Here is an 18,597-nt window from a genome sequence, read left to right on the forward strand (position 1 = left end):
TTTGCTAGTTGAATATTTCCATCATAGACTATAAATAACTTTTTGTCAAGAATAGAAAGAAATATTTTAGTCATGCATCTTCAAATGGTTTATATTTTAAATATAAGAAAATGGTAAAATATACTTTTTGTTTCTGAAGTCTATCATTTTTTTCAAAAAATACTCTTAATATCTATTTTGATTTAATTTTATATTTAACGTTTTTTATTTATTTAATTTTGTCTCTAAATTGAATTTTTTGTTAAATTTTTTGTTGTTAAAAATGGTCAGTAAGTTGAATTTGTTGATGAATCAGGCTTGCTCTTTCAATTGGTGTTCTCTACAAAAATGTTTCTTCTAGGCTGTAGTATGGCTTTACTGCTACACAATCTCCATTGTTGGTCTTGCACTTTTTTTTTTCAATTAATTTAATATGAAAAAATTTACGGGCCAATAATTTTATTAAATTTTGGCCAATATATAACTAACAAAAAAAATGAGTAATCCTATATTATTGGACGAAATCTCACACCAAAATATTATTGATGATTATAAATAACAAAAATTACTAACCCTCTAACACTCCTCATTTAATATTTAATTTTTTTATAATTTTATATTTTTATTTAATTACCATCCGTCAATTGGATAAATTAGTAACCAACTAGTTGAACTAATAATTTAATGACCCAGTCTTATAGTTAGGTTGATTACCGATTTGGTTACGATGAGTGATAACTATGAATTCAAGTTCTTTTTTTTAGAATAAGTATAGAGAGCTAATAGCCTAAGCGTATAATGTGTAAGATGTAAGTTTAGAAAGTATTAGAGATATGACCATTAGTATTATATTGTCCTGTAAAATTACGCTTTTGGGATGAGTGATTTCATTATATGGTATTAGAGTTCTAGATTTGAAAAGTCAAGATTTCGAAAACAATGAAAAATAATTCTAATTAATTCTAATTCGGTTTCCAAACAAGCTCTTTCTCATTCACAGCGCCTCCATTCTCGATTCTCCATTTTCATCGCTCATCGCTCATCACTTTTCTCTTTTTCCGCGCACTCAAATCTCACGCAATATCCACCATTCACAACACCTCAAGCTCCTGCTCCGCCGTCCGCGATTAACTGCGCCTGGAGCTCCGCCGTTAACGATTCACTGCGCCTCAAGCTCAGTCGCCTCTCCGTCTCGAGCATCGCCGCCTTCGTCTGCACGGCGTCACGGCCGACTAGCCGTGTCTTCTCCGGGTTCTGCGGTTTCGCCGTCCTCTTCTCCAGCCGTCCCCTTCGTGGTACCATTTTCTGCTTCTATATTCTTTGTTTTTTCGTGTTGTCCCTGTAAGCTCTGATAATAGTTCTTCACGGTTGAAATTTGTTCCTTGAGGCAGTTATTAATTTATATTTTTTTGTCCCCTGTTTAATTTAATTTCAGTGTCTTTAGAAGTTAAAAGCAGAAAATTTTGAAAGGTCAACAATGTTATGAATGACTATGTTATGTTTTAATTGAGACTATGCTATGTTCTATATCATTGGATTTATGATTTTATTGAAACTTTTTATGTTAGATTTATGTTTTCATTGAGGCTTATGTTATTGTTGATGGATGGAATTGTTATATATGCTGGATTGTTCATGGGATTGTATAAATTTATGTTTTCCTTCATGAGGTGCAGTATTGGAAGATTGGAACACTTATAAATTTATGTTTTCAATCTAATGGTTCTTACTCAAACATATTCAGTAGCATTATATTATATATGGTGAATTCTAGTATGACTATACTATGGTGGCTATGGTGTGACTATGCAAGTGTTGTTAAAATTAAAGTCACATTTTTTTATATTTTGGTAACACTTTTTTTTTAAGTAACACTTTCTTAAAAATGTTGTTTAACAATAAAAGAGCGATATTTTAATTTTAGCCACACTTTTTAAAACACTATAGTCATGCTAGTCACCATAATATAGTCCTACTAGAATGACCCATTATATATTACATATTACATTTCTCTGCTGCATTGTGATGTAGTTACTGCTATTTAGGCTGTGCTTGTTCTTTGTTTTTCTTTTTCGTTTCTTTTTCTTTCCTTTTATTTTCAGACACCAAAAAAATATATTACATATTACATATTCAGATTGATTTAGTTTCCCATACTTAAAAGTCACACTCATTTTATTTTTTTGTTAATTGGATCACCATAATAATAGGATTTTTTATTGTTTCAGGTATTTCATGTTGTCTGTCTGAACCTCTTTGTGTATTGTCCCAAGAAAGGATTTTGTATCAAATTGCCAATGAGAGGAATAATTGGGGTAAGGCTCCAAACCCCCACCATCTCTAATGCCACTAGGAACACTCTAGCACATTTTTCCACCTCTTCTGGTTTTGGTGGTGGCAGCGGCAGTGGTAGTGGTCGAGGTCGTGGAGGCTCTGGTTTGGGAGGACCATTTGGATTCAATGAGAAAGCTCCAGGAAAGCCCAATTTTGGTGATCCTAAATCTGAAGAACCAGAGTTGCCTTCTCCCCCATCTTCGGTTTCTGGTCGCGGACACGGTCGTGGTAGGCCAGCCCCTCCGTCAGGCATGCCTTCTTTCTCGTCATTCATGTCGTCCATAAAACAGCCATCTGCCGGTCGTGGTCGTGGTGGTCCGTTACCATCCCATATCCAACAAGATTCCCAGAAGCAGCCTGATTCTGAGCCAAAGAAACCCGTTTTCTTCAAAAGAGAGGAAGATGATGATTATGTTGGTGTTGATGCTGGTGCTGGTGCGTCTTCAGATGTTTTGCCACCAAAAACACCAATTTTTAGCAGTGGTGATGGTGAGAGTGATCAGAAGAACCTTCCTGGAGGCATAGTAGGTGTGTTGTCTGGCAGTGGACGTGGGAAGCCCAAGCAGCAGCCTGATCAAAGGACTCAAGTTTCCCAAGAGAATAGGCATATCCGTGCTCAACGAGCTCCAGGCACTGGTGGTGGTGGTGTTGGTGATCGTCGTGCTCCTGCTGATGCTGCACCATCTGATTCTGTGCGTAAGAGACAGCCAATGCAAAGTGTTGACGATGCAGTGAATGTTGCACGGAGGATTCTGTCGCAACGGGATAATGATGTTGCTGGAAGAGGAAGAGGTGGCTTTGGTCGAGGCAGGGGTGGAGGTCGGGGGAGAGGAGGATTTAGAGGGAGGGACTTGGAGGAAAGGGGTGATGGGGATAGGGATGAAGAGGATTACGCCTCAGGGCTATTTCATGGAGATGATGCAGACGGCGAGAGGTTTGCCAAGCGGGTTGGGCCTGACATCATGAATCAATTGACTGCAGGTTTTGAGGAGATGGCTAATAGTGTTTTCCCCTCACCATTGGAGGATGAGTATTTGGAAGCATTTGACACCAATTGTGCTGTAAGTGGTTAGCCGCCGCTGTCATTCTGAATTTGTTGAGAAATGATCAAAAGTAGTTCAATGAACCAAGGTGAAACTTTCCAGCTTAGCTGGATTTATTGGAAGGGCATAAAGAAGTGGATTAAGTTAATTGAATTGTTATTAGGAAACTTGTTGGCCTTGATTCATCTATCTCAGAAGAAATTAAGAACAATGGCTTTCTTAGAGAAAAATTTTAATCTAACCCTCTGTTCCATGTTTAATCTTCATAGTACAGTATTTGACTGTTCCCTGTTGTTTTATTTTTTATGGCAGATTGAATTTGAGCCAGAATATTTGATGGGTGAGTTTGATCAGAACCCCGATATTGATGAGAAAGAACCTATTCCACTTCGGGATGCACTCGAGAAGATGAAACCCTTCTTGATGGCATATGAAGGGATTCAAAGTCAAGAGGAGTGGGAGGTATGCTGTATTAGTAATCTTATCTATGATTGAGGGCAACTAGAAATTACGTAACGTGCCAAAGTTTTGAGTTTTGACAATTAGTTTGGTTTCCAAATTTCCAATAACTCACTTTTTTCCCCTTGATTAACACGTACATTTAGATAACTGCTGTATTACTTCTTTTCCTTTGAAGTAATTGTCTGCTTTATGTTTCTGTATTTATTCACACTTGTTTTTTGCTTCTCTGACATTTATATCCTACTAGGAAATAATGGAAGAGACAATGGCGAGAGTTCCTTTGCTGAAAAAGATCGTCGATCACTACAGTGGACCAGATAGGGTAACTGCAAAGAAGCAAAATGAAGAATTAGAAAGAGTTGCTAGCACTCTTCCTAAAAGTGCACCATCTTCGGTGAAGCAATTTACTAACCGTGCTGTCATCTCTCTACAGGTTTGGAAACTAACTACTGGATGGCAAGTTATTTTGGTTTTAGGCATTGAACCGTAGATCCTATTATGAGTTTGTCTCTTATGTTGGTAGTCTCATAATAAGTTCCTATTATGGAATTCATCATAAGTATTTATAAAGAAAGTAATTAGCAAATAATAATAAATGGTTCTAATTGTAGATTTGCAGTACAACCAAAAACATTCTATTAGCTACAAATATAGTAGAAAAGCAATTCGATAGTATATCTTATCCAAAGTCGAAACTATGCAGTAATCGAATCATTTCTCAGCATTTTTGTAGTGTACTGCAGAATGGTTCAAACAATGAGGGGTTTTTTTTTGTGTCACAATTTGAATACTTCTAAGTCTTAAAGTATGAAATATCACCATAGAGATGGTATACATGGTTGATATACAAAGACCAAAATACCGTACTTTTCTGAAATGTAAAGTGGGAAAAAAACAAGCCTTATCCCAATAAGTGGGGTTGGCAGCATGAATTAAATGACGTCATTGTGTCATGTCATTTCCTGAAGTAAGTCTATTTGTATTTAGATCTCTCTCAACCATCTCATTTAGAGCCATTTTAGGTCATTTCTTAACCCTTAACCACTGATGTTTTTCTTATCTGATATAACCTCCTGTCCCGATACTTTACTGGTAAACCACATAATATGTGATTAAATCATCTTTTCAACAATAGGCGTCACATCAACTTTCTCTCTCATGCCCTCAGACCAATAAAGACTCCCAAAAGATCTGTTTCTTGCTTTGTTACCTCCTTAGTCGGCTTATACTTTTTCCCTATTTTCGTATTCTGTCATAAAGAACAATCGTTGAAATATTTCCTTTTACATTCATCTTCTCTTGCATACTTCTGTCCAACCACCATGATTCTTTATATCTTGTTCCAGTACCTCATTTCTCTGAAGGTTTCTTTTGCTACTTTTCTAATCACTTCAGCACGTTTGCCATCTCATCCTAACTTCCTTTTTCTTCTACCTGTTTCTGGAAATCTCTTTATTTCTCCCCTTTCATTAGCCACCACCTAATCATTGGGTTCCTTTATTGATGACTTCATGTCACGTTTTGCTGGAGTCGAAGAGCACGCTATTTTTTTTTTTTTTAATAAGGAGGGTTATTGTGATTCTTCTTACTAGCATTTTCAACCACATTGACAAAAAAATTATTATTTTGCAGTTAGTCCGAGAAAAAATCGATTTGCCCACTTTATATGTCCGAAGATGTTTGTCTCGTTTCTTAAACTAGGTGTTTGTTATAGGAAACGCGAAGGTTGAAAAAAAATCCTAAAATTATTTTGCCTTTTGTGTCGATTATCTCAAAACCATTTACCTCGTGGATCCCTTCATATCTGCACTCATCGTTCCCCCACATGTCGATTTAAGTCTCCCAAGGAAATATTGTCTACTAATGGTATGTTTTGAATTAGATCTTCCAAAAACTTTGCCTGTGTTGTTTTTCCAAACTGACTTGTGATACATGTGCACTAATCACATAAAAGGCCTCCCCATTAATCATTATTTTAATTGTGATGATTTGATCACCCATCCGTTTAACCTTTATCACATCATTCTTCCAATACTTATCAACAGTAATACCTATTCCATTTCTATTCTTCACAAATTTATAGCATGTTGCTTTTTGGCAACAACCAAACCTTAGCGCAATTCCGTGTTTGATCTCTGTCATTGAGTTTCAACAAAGTTTTACGTGACCTCCTCTTTTATGTGGCCTTGGAACCTACTATGTAAGATATTTACATAGGCCAGAGTTCTTATTAAATGAAAAAAGGACAAGGAATAGAAGTTTTCCTTGGACTTTGAATGATATGTTAATGTTAATCCATACATGATTTTGCATGCTTTTGAATTATATATGCGCAGTATGTATATGACGTATGTATATGACATATGTCTTTGTTAATGTATAATAGTACAAGACTGCAAATCATATGTATGCCTGTGGTGGGGAAATTACATAAATGATGCACCACCATATATAGCATGCTTGATTCTTTTGCTTTCTATGTAGCATGTTTATGTTAATGTTTGGATTGGAATATGATGATGCAGAGCAATCCAGGCTGGGGGTTCGACAAGAAATGCCATTTCATGGATAAACTAGTTTGGGAGGTATCTCAACATTACAAATGATGAGGTTTAATATGCTCTTTTCAATTTTAAACCTTTTACATGATAGATTTCAACTTTTGAGGTGTACAATGCTATGCGGATTAATCAACTTTTGCCTTAATTGTCGTTAGTTCATAAGATCTCTCAACACTTGAAAGGAATGGAGAATATTAGACAACTTTGGCCTTGCTTCATTTTAGTTCTTTCTTTTCTTTTAAATTACTGTTACAACTCTTGTAATAATAATTCGAAAGATATTTATTATTTATTTTGTAGCATGGTTGCATGATGTTATTAGACGGATATTATATAATTTTTAATTTGTTTTAGACTATTAGATTAATATTGAATTTCTAGTATTGTGGTCAGTAGCGTCATATAATTCTTAGTTTGGATAATGGATAAACTACTATGTAAGAGTTCAATGTAATTTGATACAAATTGATCTAGTTTCCAAATAGGCTGTATTAGTTCAATGTATTTAGATATAAAAGAAATTATAGTGAGCTATTTGTCCATCAGAAGTTAGAGGAGGTTTCGTCAACTCTATGGATACATATGGTGGTATAAAAGGATTTTTTTTGTTTTCATTTATTTTCAATATATTAAATGTATCTTTGAAGTTTGAACGGTTATACTCTGTATTTAACTTTAGTTCTTTCTGTTTATAAAAAAGGTGTGTTTTACGAATACCTGTTAATAATAATGGATATCAACTTGTCAAGGGAAGGTTTTTTGGATTTACATAGTTGAAATGCTAATCTCTTCTTAATCTTTGTTTTTATTAGGCATAAAAAAAATCCTTACATATGATGTATAAGGTTTAGTCATTAATTTAAAAGTGTTTCTAACCATGCGCCATTTATGACATTGTATAACATTGTATGAACGTAAAATAACAATCGTCTAGCCGGTATAATTCGGTATATATGATGAATCTTGATAGAATCTATTCCCTCTAAAAGCATATGATTTAAAATAGGGTTTTAAATCAAGTGCGCTGTTAGACTTTCTAGTGCTCTATTAGGTTGAGTTTGTTTATAGACATGAGATGGAAGATGTATATGTTTGGCATATGAGACAAGAATAGAGATATTGTGTTTAGAGATATTGAATTAATATATTTGTATCTATTCTGATAAAAATGATAGAGATCAAGGTAGAGAAAATTGAGATTTTATGTAAAATCGAAAAAATAAATTAAGTACGTAAAACGTAAAATCTTAACAAGATTTAAATCGTAAAATCTAGTACAAATTTCGTAAAATTGACTAACTCATTTAAAATTGTAATATCGAAAGATTTTAAGAGTTAAATTGAGATTCTAGCTACTATGATAGAGATACTAAAAAAAGTGTTATTTTGGTCCTTAAAATTAAAATCGTTCTTAATCTTTTTTTTTTAATTTAAAATAGTCCTCAACGTTGTATTTTGAATTAAAATCGTATTTTTAAAATTTTTCAGACAAAAATATCTTTTATTTTGTTCTAACTCCAATCTTATCATCCATCAACAAAATTAATGAATTTTAGGACAAAAATAATCAGCACAAAAAAATAAAGTTCAGTACACAAAATATAAATTCCAACACAAACAATAAACATTTCAACTTCATTGTTATATCATTATTATTTCATTTACATTCTTGATAAGTAATTTTTCGAGAAAAAAATATGAAGCGAGATAAAGTAGAGAAGAATCAAATAACTTGAATTAGTGATGAGCATCTTATTAAACAAGAGAAAGAGGAAAATAAAAATAGTAATAGAAACCATGCTAAGTAATTGCATGCATATATACTTGTTAGTCGTAGATTTTTTATGCTCGTCAAGTTTTGAATTTTGACAGTAATAAAATAAGGTAAAATCGAATTCATTACTTTAAATAATTATCATTCATCAGTTTTTTTTTTCTTAAGTTTTGTTGGAATTTTTGTGCTCTGATTTGAGAAGTTTTTTATTGTGAATAATTTTGGATTTTGGAAGATTTTTAAATTTGATGATGAAACAATTTTAGAACTGAGAGTAGAAGAAAGTGTGCTCTTTTGAGTTATGGAAGAGGTGTGCACACGCTATATTTTGAAAATGTTCTTAATTATAGTTGTGCCAATTTATTTTTGAAAGATAACGGGACTGGAATCTATAATCTCTAAATAAATATGAAAAGATTATGACATTTGAGTTATAGTTGTGCAATTTGATTGAGGTTGGTTGTAAAAAAAACATGTACAATAGTATCATTTATTTATAGTGGAAACTCAGGTACAATTGATTTTAATGAAAATGAACGGAACTCTCATGTGACGATCGAACTCTTAACCTTTCGCATCTAGCGTTCTAATACCATGTCATTATACCACTCATCTCAAAAGCTTCAACTGATGGAAAAAGGTAACACTAATGATTATATCTCTAATACTTCATAAACCTTGAAAAAAGATAACACTAATGATTATATCTCTAATACTCCATAAACTTTCGTTATACACATTGTACAAATATTCTATTGACTCATTATACTTTCCCATTAGTTAATGATACAGTGAGCAAAACCCTCCAAAACCCTTGTACTTCATTCACTCATCTGCAGAAAGAAGAGTGCAAAGATCAGATCAAAGACATGGTGAAGAAGCCATGGAGAATCATTCCCAGACCTCTCCTTGAAACAATCCTTAACAACCACGCACAGCACCATCGCGTCCCCCAGCCTCTCATCCTCCACGGCCCCAGAGGCGTCGGAAAAACAACCCTCTTCCTCAACCGTACTCTTTCTCTCTCCCTCTCAACAAATTCACTCTCTCTTCCCTTCTTCAATTCTTCAATTCTTTGCAGGTTTGCTCACTGACTGGAACAAAGCTCCTCACTTCACCGGCTACGTCGACTTTGCGCAATCTGTTGAAGGCCACTGCTCCTCCCACCCGTGGGCGTCGTGGTCCAGCTGTCCGCCGCCTTCTATCTCCGACTGCCGGAAAAGCCTCGAACAATGCCTTGAGTCCATGGCTGAAAGAGGTGTCCGGATGGGCACCATCACCGCTCAGCAGGTATTTGCCACTCTCAGCAAATGGCACGGCCTCACCGGGGCTCTCCGCAGCGTGTTGCTCGCCGGCGGCAGTGCTTCGAAGTCCCCTGTCCCTAACAACAGGGCGGCCTCACCCGCAGTGCTGTGGGACCGGGCGATCTTTGCAATGTCCGCTCGCTGCGATGCCGCCGAGATAGACAGAATTTTAGGGTTCGGGGAGAAGGAGAAGGTTTCCTTGTCTGTGGAGGAGGCTTCTTATTTCAAGGAGGCGGTTGTGGCGCTGAAGCTGGCGAAGAAGGTGCTCGAGGTTCAGCAAGGGTGGAGGGCTAATGCCATTGCTCATATGAACCGGACTGGCGTGTTCTCAAGGAGTTTGACGCATTCTTCTACTGATTGGCCTTGTTTGTTGTTGGAGCTGTTATCACAAGCTGCTGAAGTGGACCATTTCCAGGTATGCAATTCAATGGTGGAGTAAACTTCTCTGGTTAGACATTGGACACAAGTAATTCAACTGGATTTTTCTGCTTTTGTATAATGCTTCAAAATTTATAATCTGTTCTAGTCACTTGCAGCCGAAGTTAGTTCTTAATAATATCGAAGTTTTAAAGCATGCTACTGTAAATGATGATATATCAGTTAGCGGACCACTGTATCATGATAGTCTGATATGGCGTATAATTGCTTTGGGTGCGAATGAGCGTATTCTGCCCGTGATCTTGGTGACATCTGACAGGTGATTTTCTATATTTCAGATTCACTTTCTTTGCCCCTTCTAATGTTGTCAAGAATAGGTATAAAAAATTCTTTGTAACTGTAAACTGTCACTGGAATTTAATTAAAACCTTTTAGCTGTTCCGGCTCCAAATTTTATGGCTATGAAACTTGCTTGCTTCCAAAATGAAAAGTCAGATTCAGAATTTCAGAAAAAAGTGCACTTTCCATTGGCTGATGAGGTTGGATTCTGTAAAATAGGCATAGATGGATTGTTGAAATTTCGCTGGTTTTACTGTAAGAATTTTTAGACTTTGTTAAATAGTGTACAATTGAATTTTTAGATACTAGGAATCCTTTTATTACTTCTATTTACGGAATGTGCTTGAATTTTATACTCAGCTTCTGAGTATAAAGTCATATAATATGGGGAATGGAAGAAAATGATGCAAAGTACATTATCGGATATGTATACTAGAATAGGTAGAAACAATTTCTAGGACGTTCCTCTTTGCAACTCAGAACTTTTGTAGGAGACACAATCTCTGTGATGGTTAATTGCAGTGGATTATGATTTCTGTTGTAAGAAGTCATTTATCAAAAAAAGAGTTATTTATTTTTTATGTTCACTCGAGAATTAAATATTTGGTATGGTCAGTGGTCTAAGCTGATTTCTATCTCAGCTATATTCCACTACTTGGTTCATTGCATTTTTATGTTCTTGTGTTTGAGTCCAGGGTTATTTTCATCATTCAGTCTAGTTTATTACTTCTCTTCCCTCTACCTTCTTTTTTCCTATTCTTCCGCAATTTCATTTAATATCTTCACTAACTGGAATATCTTGCGTGGGCCTGTTTCCATTCTATTGCGTCTTATACCTTGTTGTTTGCTTCAGCTACTATTCATATGAAGCATTCTTGGAGTTCGGATATAAGGATATATTCATATCACGCGAGGTACTTGGATAACTATTCTCTCTCTCTCTCTCTCTCTCTCTCTCTCTCTCTCTCTCTCTCTCTCTCTCTCTCTCTCTCTCTCTCTCTCTCTCTCTCTCTCGTGCGCACATATAGAGGACCCAGAGATTAAATGTTGGAATTTGGAACTAGATATGTGAAGACAAATGTTCATGTTATCAGATATCGTTGAGTTATGCATTGAGTCATTGCCCAGGAAAAGTAGGAATAATCTGCAGCATTTTTGTTTGAAATCTCTCTCTATCTGCCTTTTCTCTGTGTAATAAATGACATATAGTAATGGAGTATATTAAATTCTTAGTTAAACCTTAAGAAAATGAAATCTTAAATGAACATTTACTTGCCAATAGATCTTCTCTGTTCTGTTCGTCGCAAACGTATCCCTTTCTTTTATTCTTCCCTTCCTTCCAACCTATCTATTTTTCACATGCTGAATGCAAACCTTGCCCTGCTTCTGCCAATAATCTTTTTATGGAATCAATGAGATTATAACAAGAATACATTTGACCCTTGTTCTGCTTCATTGTAGTTTTATGCATGTTTCAACAGAAGGAAATCACTATCCAATTCTCGCCGAATCTGTTTATAAACTTGACTGTACACTCTACATTTTGGTGCTGAAAATTTGGTGAGAAATGCATTGAACCCATGCAAGAAGAGCTTTCTGAAGTAGTCATGTATATCACATGCATTAGGACATTCATGTATTTACCTAGACTTTGCTATAGGGGAGGGAGGACCGAGCAAGGCGTGCTTTGTAGATTGAGGAATTTAATGTAGATCACACTATTTCTAAGGCCGGGAGTTGGGATTCTCATTTTTTCCCCTTTTAATTTTCAAGTCAGATTGTTATTTCTCTCCTACAATTTCTTTTAAGGAGCTAGTGCCCCCTTTTCTCTAGCAGTAAAATTGTGCTTTTTCAATTATGTATGGCTTCAGAATAGAGAGGGATGGGTAGAGAGAGAATCTGCATGAGTTGAGATCTATCTGTTACAGAGTATTATACATACAGCTAGATTTGGGTAGCAGTTCAACAATGGTGTCTATCTGTTTGTGATCCTTTGAGCAAGCTATATATGGGTTGAATAGTAAAAATATTGTAGTCACTACAGTTGCTATAGTTGGCACTGGGGTTTAAACCCCTGTGGGTCAATCCTTGATAATACTTTATCACTTGACTTCTGAGAGAGTATGTGTCTGGACTTTGGTTATGAAGTTTTTCTGTGTGAGAACTTTTGTGTATTCTGACAATGATGTATATCTGTCTGTGACATTTTATGTTTGTCATATATTCTTTATATCATTAATTCAACAATTTTTTGTTGGTAGACCTTTGGATGGACTCCACAGGAAGCTAAAATGCATATGGTCCCTGATTATTTCAGTCATAAAGAAGTGAGGATATTACTTTTTCCTCAGATAACTTTACATTTATTTTGGTGTTTAAGTTACAGAAATTTTTGCAATTTTTAACTTGTGGTTCCTAAATGTCAGTGGAATGTAATTGCTGAGGTACTTGGGCCAAACCCTCGACATCTCTTTGAGCTTTATGCACTTAAGCAAAGTAAATATTACCAAAAGTAAGAATTAATTTTCATTGTTTGATTTATTTTTGTCATCTAATATGTAGCCTGAGCAGTAGTATACCATTAAGCACGTGTAAGTGCTTTATGTTGTATAGCTGTGTATTCTTTACATCTACCTTTTGCTGTATGTCTCAGTGGTTGATGCTTTTGTTGAACTGTAGGATAACGGAAGACAAGGCTAGTACTTTTGAGGATATTGTAGATGCATATTTAGCGTATTTGCAAGTAAGTTTCAAATAATGAGCATGGGATGCATCTTCTTTCTTGACCTTATTTGTCTATTCTCTGACATGAAATGCTTCTATTTATGTTCAGTTAAATTGTGTCTGGGTATATTGGTATCTTTTTCTTTAGTCTATCCTCAAGATCAAGGAAGGAGAAAGAAAAATTATAGCTGCTAAAATCTGCTTAAAAGGTATCCAGAACATGTTTCTTTTAAACACAATGATGGAACTGATCCATCGGCTGAACTGGCTTGCTTGATAGGATGCTGGAATTTTATGTTAATAACCATCTCTTTAACATAATCTGGTGCTTGAGTGGCATTTTGTTTGGTGGTTACCGTGATCAATGTGGCTTGGACAATGTAGGGCTAGCAATCTGCTGTTGAAGGGTTGAGGATTTGTATATGTATGTCTATATATGTATATCCGGTAATTAATTTGGAAGGTCAGGACTAGTGTGAATTTAGAATTTGGGTACAGAATCTACTTTTTGAATCTGGGACAGCCTGTCTTAGGTGTGAGGGCGAACAGCTTGATCTATTAGGTTTTGGGTAGTTACACTGAATTTCTTGAGGTTAGGCAATATTACACAGGGTATCCCTCCATCTGTGAAAGTATACCTAACCTCCCATGAGATTTTTTTATTTTATTTTTTAAACTTTTCCAAAGATATCCACCACTGGACGTGGTGACTTATCCCTTCACCATAGGACATCCACTTAAGGGCAAACTGCTGGCCATAGGATGTTTTCCGTGTCTAAGGTGGGATTCAAATTCACCTCCCATGAGATTTTAATTATATGACGTTTGGTACCTTTCAATTTTTGTAAAATGTGACACTGACATCCCTTATAAACACGACACTAACTGCCGCTCATGATTTGTATCATTGACAAATCTAGGGATTTCATTTGTAGTTTATTATCTGAAGTCAGTGTAACCTACCTTTAGTTTTTTGGGTAATATCTAAGGTGTATTCATCATGTGAGAAAATGTCAAGAGCTAAGAAGAGTTCATCAGCTAGAAGGATACCAAGAAATACCCTAAATGAATCCAATAAAATTGATTCAGATCGAACTGGCATTTCTGGAAACATTGTTTGTGGCTGATATAATGGGCACTGTTTGATCCATGGAAGATGAAACTAATGGGAAAAAATACTAGTTAAACTACTAGCGACACCTACCCACCCTATTGTATACTGTTAATGTATGCTTTTTATGGGAGAGAATGAGAAAGACTAAGGGTATTTTGGAAACTAGTATTTTAACTAACTCAGTCAAGTTGGCAGACTAGTGGTGTATGGACAATTCTATTTTAGGGTAGAGGTGAGAGGTTATTTAGAGAGGTGGGAGAGAGAGTGAGGAGATTATCTCATACAAATTTGGAAATAGAATTAAGGCCAGGAGAGTGAGTCTTTTGAAGGCTCGGGAACTATTGCTAGTTTGCTACGACCTTCAGTGTTAATACTTTCTTGAAGGATGATCCGGAGGTTTTCAATTATATGTACTGTTCTATGCATCCACTGGTAATGGATGTATTAATATTATTAACATATACTACTAGAGGATACTGTCCTGAATATGTGAATTTTGACTTTTCTATACTTGGGAAAAATATATATTCCGTCCATTTTAGGTTTAAACATTAAACAACTTCATTCAGATTACTGTCCTGAATCCGGCGATGGATAGAGCATTGGAGATCTTGCAAAAGTTTGCAATTGATGTATGCAATGGAGAGGTTTCAAAAGACAAATTACGTTTTGGTGCCCCTTGGAGGTGTCCACCACAAATTGATGATCCTATATTGCGCATGGAGTGGGCAAAGCTTCAGTTAATGGATTTCGTTCAAGCTCTTGTCAACACAGAATTTGGGGTAAACTTTCCTAACTAAAGTTTATATGCTGCTAGTATGTTGCATCAGTTCTATTGAAAAATGAATAATATTGGCAGAAAACAATCTTCACACATGGGAAATGCGAACATGTACACATGGATATGAAATTGTAAAATCAAAGGATGGTGTCCCTAATGTTGAAATTCTATTTGTTAAAGAAGTATATTTTGCTTGAAATGTTAATGGAGGAGAGGAACAAGAAGCTTAGTGTTTGTAATGGTGTACCTAACAAACAAGGACGCTGCTTGAAAGTTAGTTATTCATTCTTAGTATATCCTCATATCTGATTAGTGTATCTAATGATGTTGCTGACCAGCAAATATTTGATATCCACTTGAGTGTACTTGTATGAAAGTGGATATACTATCATTAACTATAGAATGGGAAAACAGGAAAAATATTTGCATTTTAATTTATTTGTTTACATTTCAAACTGAAGGCTTTGCTTAATTTATTTAAGTCAAAAGGGGAAATATTTAACAACAAAAATGTCATTTGAATAGATAATGATTGATATTATTATTGCCTTGGTTATCTTTATTTGCATTTGTTTGTCTTTTTTCTTTTTTATTTTTTGTTGTAATTTTTTTTTATATGGTTTCTGTGGGAGAAGGAATTGAGAAGGGTTTCCATGGTTGTTTATTAGGATTTATAATTGTAGTTGACCAATTAACTAGAAAAAATAATATTGCCTTTGATGTTCATTAAATATAGATGTATTTTATAATGTGAAAATTGTATTTTGATCATAACAAGATTCTTTATTTCTTTCTGTTCAAAAGAACAGGAGTTTTTAGACGATAACAGTAGGCACAAATCAGGTATATTTGTTTAAGATCTGGGAGCAATTTGATGAATAATCACTCCTAAAGTAGGAACTGAAATGTTTATCCCCTCCCTAGATCTGGCATCATGATATCAGATCAGTAGGGTAGAACAAGTAGAAAAAGTAGCACAAGATGAAAAAAAAACAATTTAATTTTCCCCAATTCCCCTAGTTGACAACCGGCGATTGGACAATAAAGTGGAAACTTAAATGATAGGGTTGATGTAATCAATATAGACAATATAGTTACCCTAGTGGCAATAAAATCTAAATATTCCAACACGATCTGTAAGAAGTATTATCAATAGATTTGCATAGTTGAACTAATGGAAGGCACTGCGCTTTATTTATGTTTACTGATCCTGTAAAACTGCTTAGATTAGAATATACTAATGAAGATATTCATAATCTTCCGACAGGTTAATTACCGAATCGATTATAGCGAAGAAATATTTGACGACCCGTCTGCTGTTGCATTATTGGAGGTACATAATCTTTGTTCTTATGCATTCTATTTCAGGAAAGACCAGTGGCCTCTTCCAAGATCTTTCTTCATAGTTGTTAAGTTATTCATAGATCATGTAGTTGGATTGGAATTTTCTCTGCCCATCTTTGACAGTTATTTATAAAATTGCTTCCTTTAATTATTTTTATATTATATTCTATTGTCTCTTATCAAGTGATTTTTATGTCTAACTTTTTATTTGCATCCAAAATGGTTTTAACTTTATTACGTGACATTTACTTCAAATATATGTAAATCAAAATTCATGTGATTTTGATTGGCTTTGGCTCTAACTGTCATCAAATAAATGGGCAAGCCCGTATATATTTTGTCCAATTTTCGGGTTCTCTAAAGGGGGCTTGGAATTTGTGATCTCAAATCTCTCTTAATTTGGATAATAAACCTTGATTATAAGCCCTAGCCTTCCAAGCTATTGTTTCCCTTAAACTGTGCTTACCTCTCTAGGATTGGTTATTCTTTCTAACATTTCCAATAAAATAGAACTGGATATAATATGGGTTGGTGAACAGAATGTATATGTACAGAAGTTTTAGGTTGGTAGTATGAATGCCTTAAATTTGTGAAAAACTGTCTGAAATTCACAGTATCATGTGTTCTAAGAAACTTTGTAAAAGTAAATCTCTGCTGTTTTTCTTTTCCACTTTCTGTTCTCTTGTAGGTTGGGTTGCTTTATGCTCAACGGGATCCGCCCTTCCTTCGTCCAATATCTAGAGGAATTGAGAGGTGTATAGTGAGATGGTAACAGTTTTTCTAGGCTAAATCTAAATATCGGATTCTAAACTTGAAAAGATTAGTATCCTTATTTAAACTGTTACATGTTTTGAAGGTTTGTCCAGCAGCAGATGCAGCTGAGGTTCCCCAACAAGATTCAATTTTTGTGCCACAGAATAATTCGTGGACGTTACTATCGCCATTTGATGGTACAGCCAGGCAGCAAATACTAGAGCATGGGCGTAGAGGTAGTCAAGGTAGCCAAAGGCGAAAGGTGCCCTTGCGGCGTTGGGAGACCTACAGGGTCTGAAGCTAGAAGTGTCAAGGTGCATGACTAACTAAAGAAAGGCCCTTCATATGACGGAAATTTTGAAGCATAGATTCTAAAAGTCCCCAGGAAAATTCATTGAGCATGAACTAGAGGCATTCTATTCTATTGAATTTATAGTTTATTCCCTTTTGAATGGGTAGTTACCCTTGAAAGTTCCCCAATAATAAAGCAATAAAGCAAATCATTCAAGGATAAGTGGAGGAGGAAATCTGGGAACTGCTGTATGTGTATTATTAGATGATGTAATTTTTTTTTTCGTTGTCCAATTGTTTTATTTCCTGCATATTAGATGACTGTTCTAGTTTGGTTGTTTTATATGCCTACTTACAATAAACTAAGAATTTCTAAAAGAATTTAACAAAGACATGAATTCAACAACTTGTTGGGATTCATTTACTCCAAGAGTTGCACTAAAGGATTTATTTCCAATATCGTGTGGATTATTGCTTTCTTCCATATCAACTGCCGGCCTAAAAAAAGTCATCTTATAAAAAAAAATTCAAAAGAACATCCTCAAGTATACATAAAAGAACATCCAAAATTATAGAAACATAACATCCAAAGTTACTAAGGTAGAAACATATTGATCTTACATTTTTTCTCTTTTTTGTTTTCTCATGGCTTTTTTGATTGATATGTCCAACTCTATACTAAACCATTTTTTCGTAGGACAACCCTCGGTTGACATTAACACTACGTTTGGTTACTTATATTAAGAGACAGAGATACCGAAACAGATTTAAAAGATATAGACACAATATATATATATTTTATGTTTGGCAAAGTAAATACACAAGACACAAAAAACACTAAAAGGTCCATAATGTTTTCATTTATTTTTACCACCACCATCCAAACTTTGGGTTTATAGTTAAATTTGTCTTTGAAAAAGATCATTCATTTTTCAAATTAGTCTTCAAAAGATTTTTTTAGTCATATTAGTCCTTAAAAGATAAAACAAGTCAAATTGGTCCTTCTGTTAGTTAGATGATGACGTGTTACGTTAAGTGTCACGTGGCATGATGACGTGGTAAGTTAATGCCACGTGTCATAAGATGATTGGTTGACGTATTAGGTCAGTGACACCTAGTATGCTATATGTCACTTAACATGTAAAAAAGTTATTTATAATCAAAATAGTTCCTGAAAGTCTAGACGTAAATCATTTTCATCCCTAAAATTTTAAAAATTAATCAAATTAGTTCTTATATAAATTTTTTTATTTTTTCTTCATAACATTAAATTTAAAATCTTTTTTGATAGTGTTTATTTTAATATTATTTTTTAGACCTTAATAAACAAAATTCTCTTTACATAAAATAATAAAGATAATTAAATTATTATAAAATTATTCTGCCATTTGTATTTTAAAATTTTATATTTTAAAA

At 34.7% G+C, this 18,597-nt stretch overlaps 2 protein-coding genes across 3 annotated transcripts; both read left to right on the plus strand.

The window, feature by feature from the left end:
- Nucleotides 1–860: 860 nt before the first annotated feature.
- On the plus strand, nt 861–6,742 carry LOC107638291 (uncharacterized). The gene is made up of 5 exons (XM_016341494.3): nt 861–1,274; nt 2,208–3,374; nt 3,669–3,818; nt 4,066–4,251; nt 6,344–6,742. Exons 2-5 carry the CDS (start codon nt 2,277–2,279, stop codon nt 6,422–6,424), a joined length of 1,515 nt encoding a protein of 504 aa, XP_016196980.1. The 5' UTR covers nt 861–1,274; nt 2,208–2,276; the 3' UTR covers nt 6,425–6,742.
- Nucleotides 6,743–8,934: 2,192 nt separating this feature from the next.
- Nucleotides 8,935–17,611, plus strand: LOC107638290 (uncharacterized). 2 transcript variants are annotated; one of them, XM_088485378.1, is made up of 11 exons: nt 8,935–9,164; nt 9,235–9,872; nt 9,994–10,154; nt 11,028–11,088; nt 12,436–12,501; nt 12,601–12,686; nt 12,854–12,917; nt 14,582–14,794; nt 16,061–16,126; nt 16,826–16,905; nt 16,994–17,611. In XM_088485378.1, the coding sequence occupies exons 1-11, from the start codon at nt 9,023–9,025 to the stop codon at nt 17,109–17,111; spliced, it is 1,695 nt and encodes a 564-aa protein (XP_088341504.1). In that variant the 5' UTR covers nt 8,935–9,022; the 3' UTR covers nt 17,112–17,611. The 2 variants fall into 2 exon arrangements, with proteins under 2 accessions (XP_088341504.1, XP_088341505.1); XM_088485379.1 differs by having other exon boundaries at nt 8,951–9,164; nt 16,826–16,890.
- The last annotated feature ends 986 nt before the right edge of the window (nt 17,612–18,597 follow it).

The sequence above is a fragment of the Arachis ipaensis genome, chromosome B4 (assembly GCF_059453495.1).
Source record: "Arachis ipaensis isolate K30076 ecotype BB chromosome B4, ASM5945349v1, whole genome shotgun sequence".
NCBI classification, from domain to species: Eukaryota; Viridiplantae; Streptophyta; class Magnoliopsida; order Fabales; family Fabaceae; genus Arachis; species Arachis ipaensis.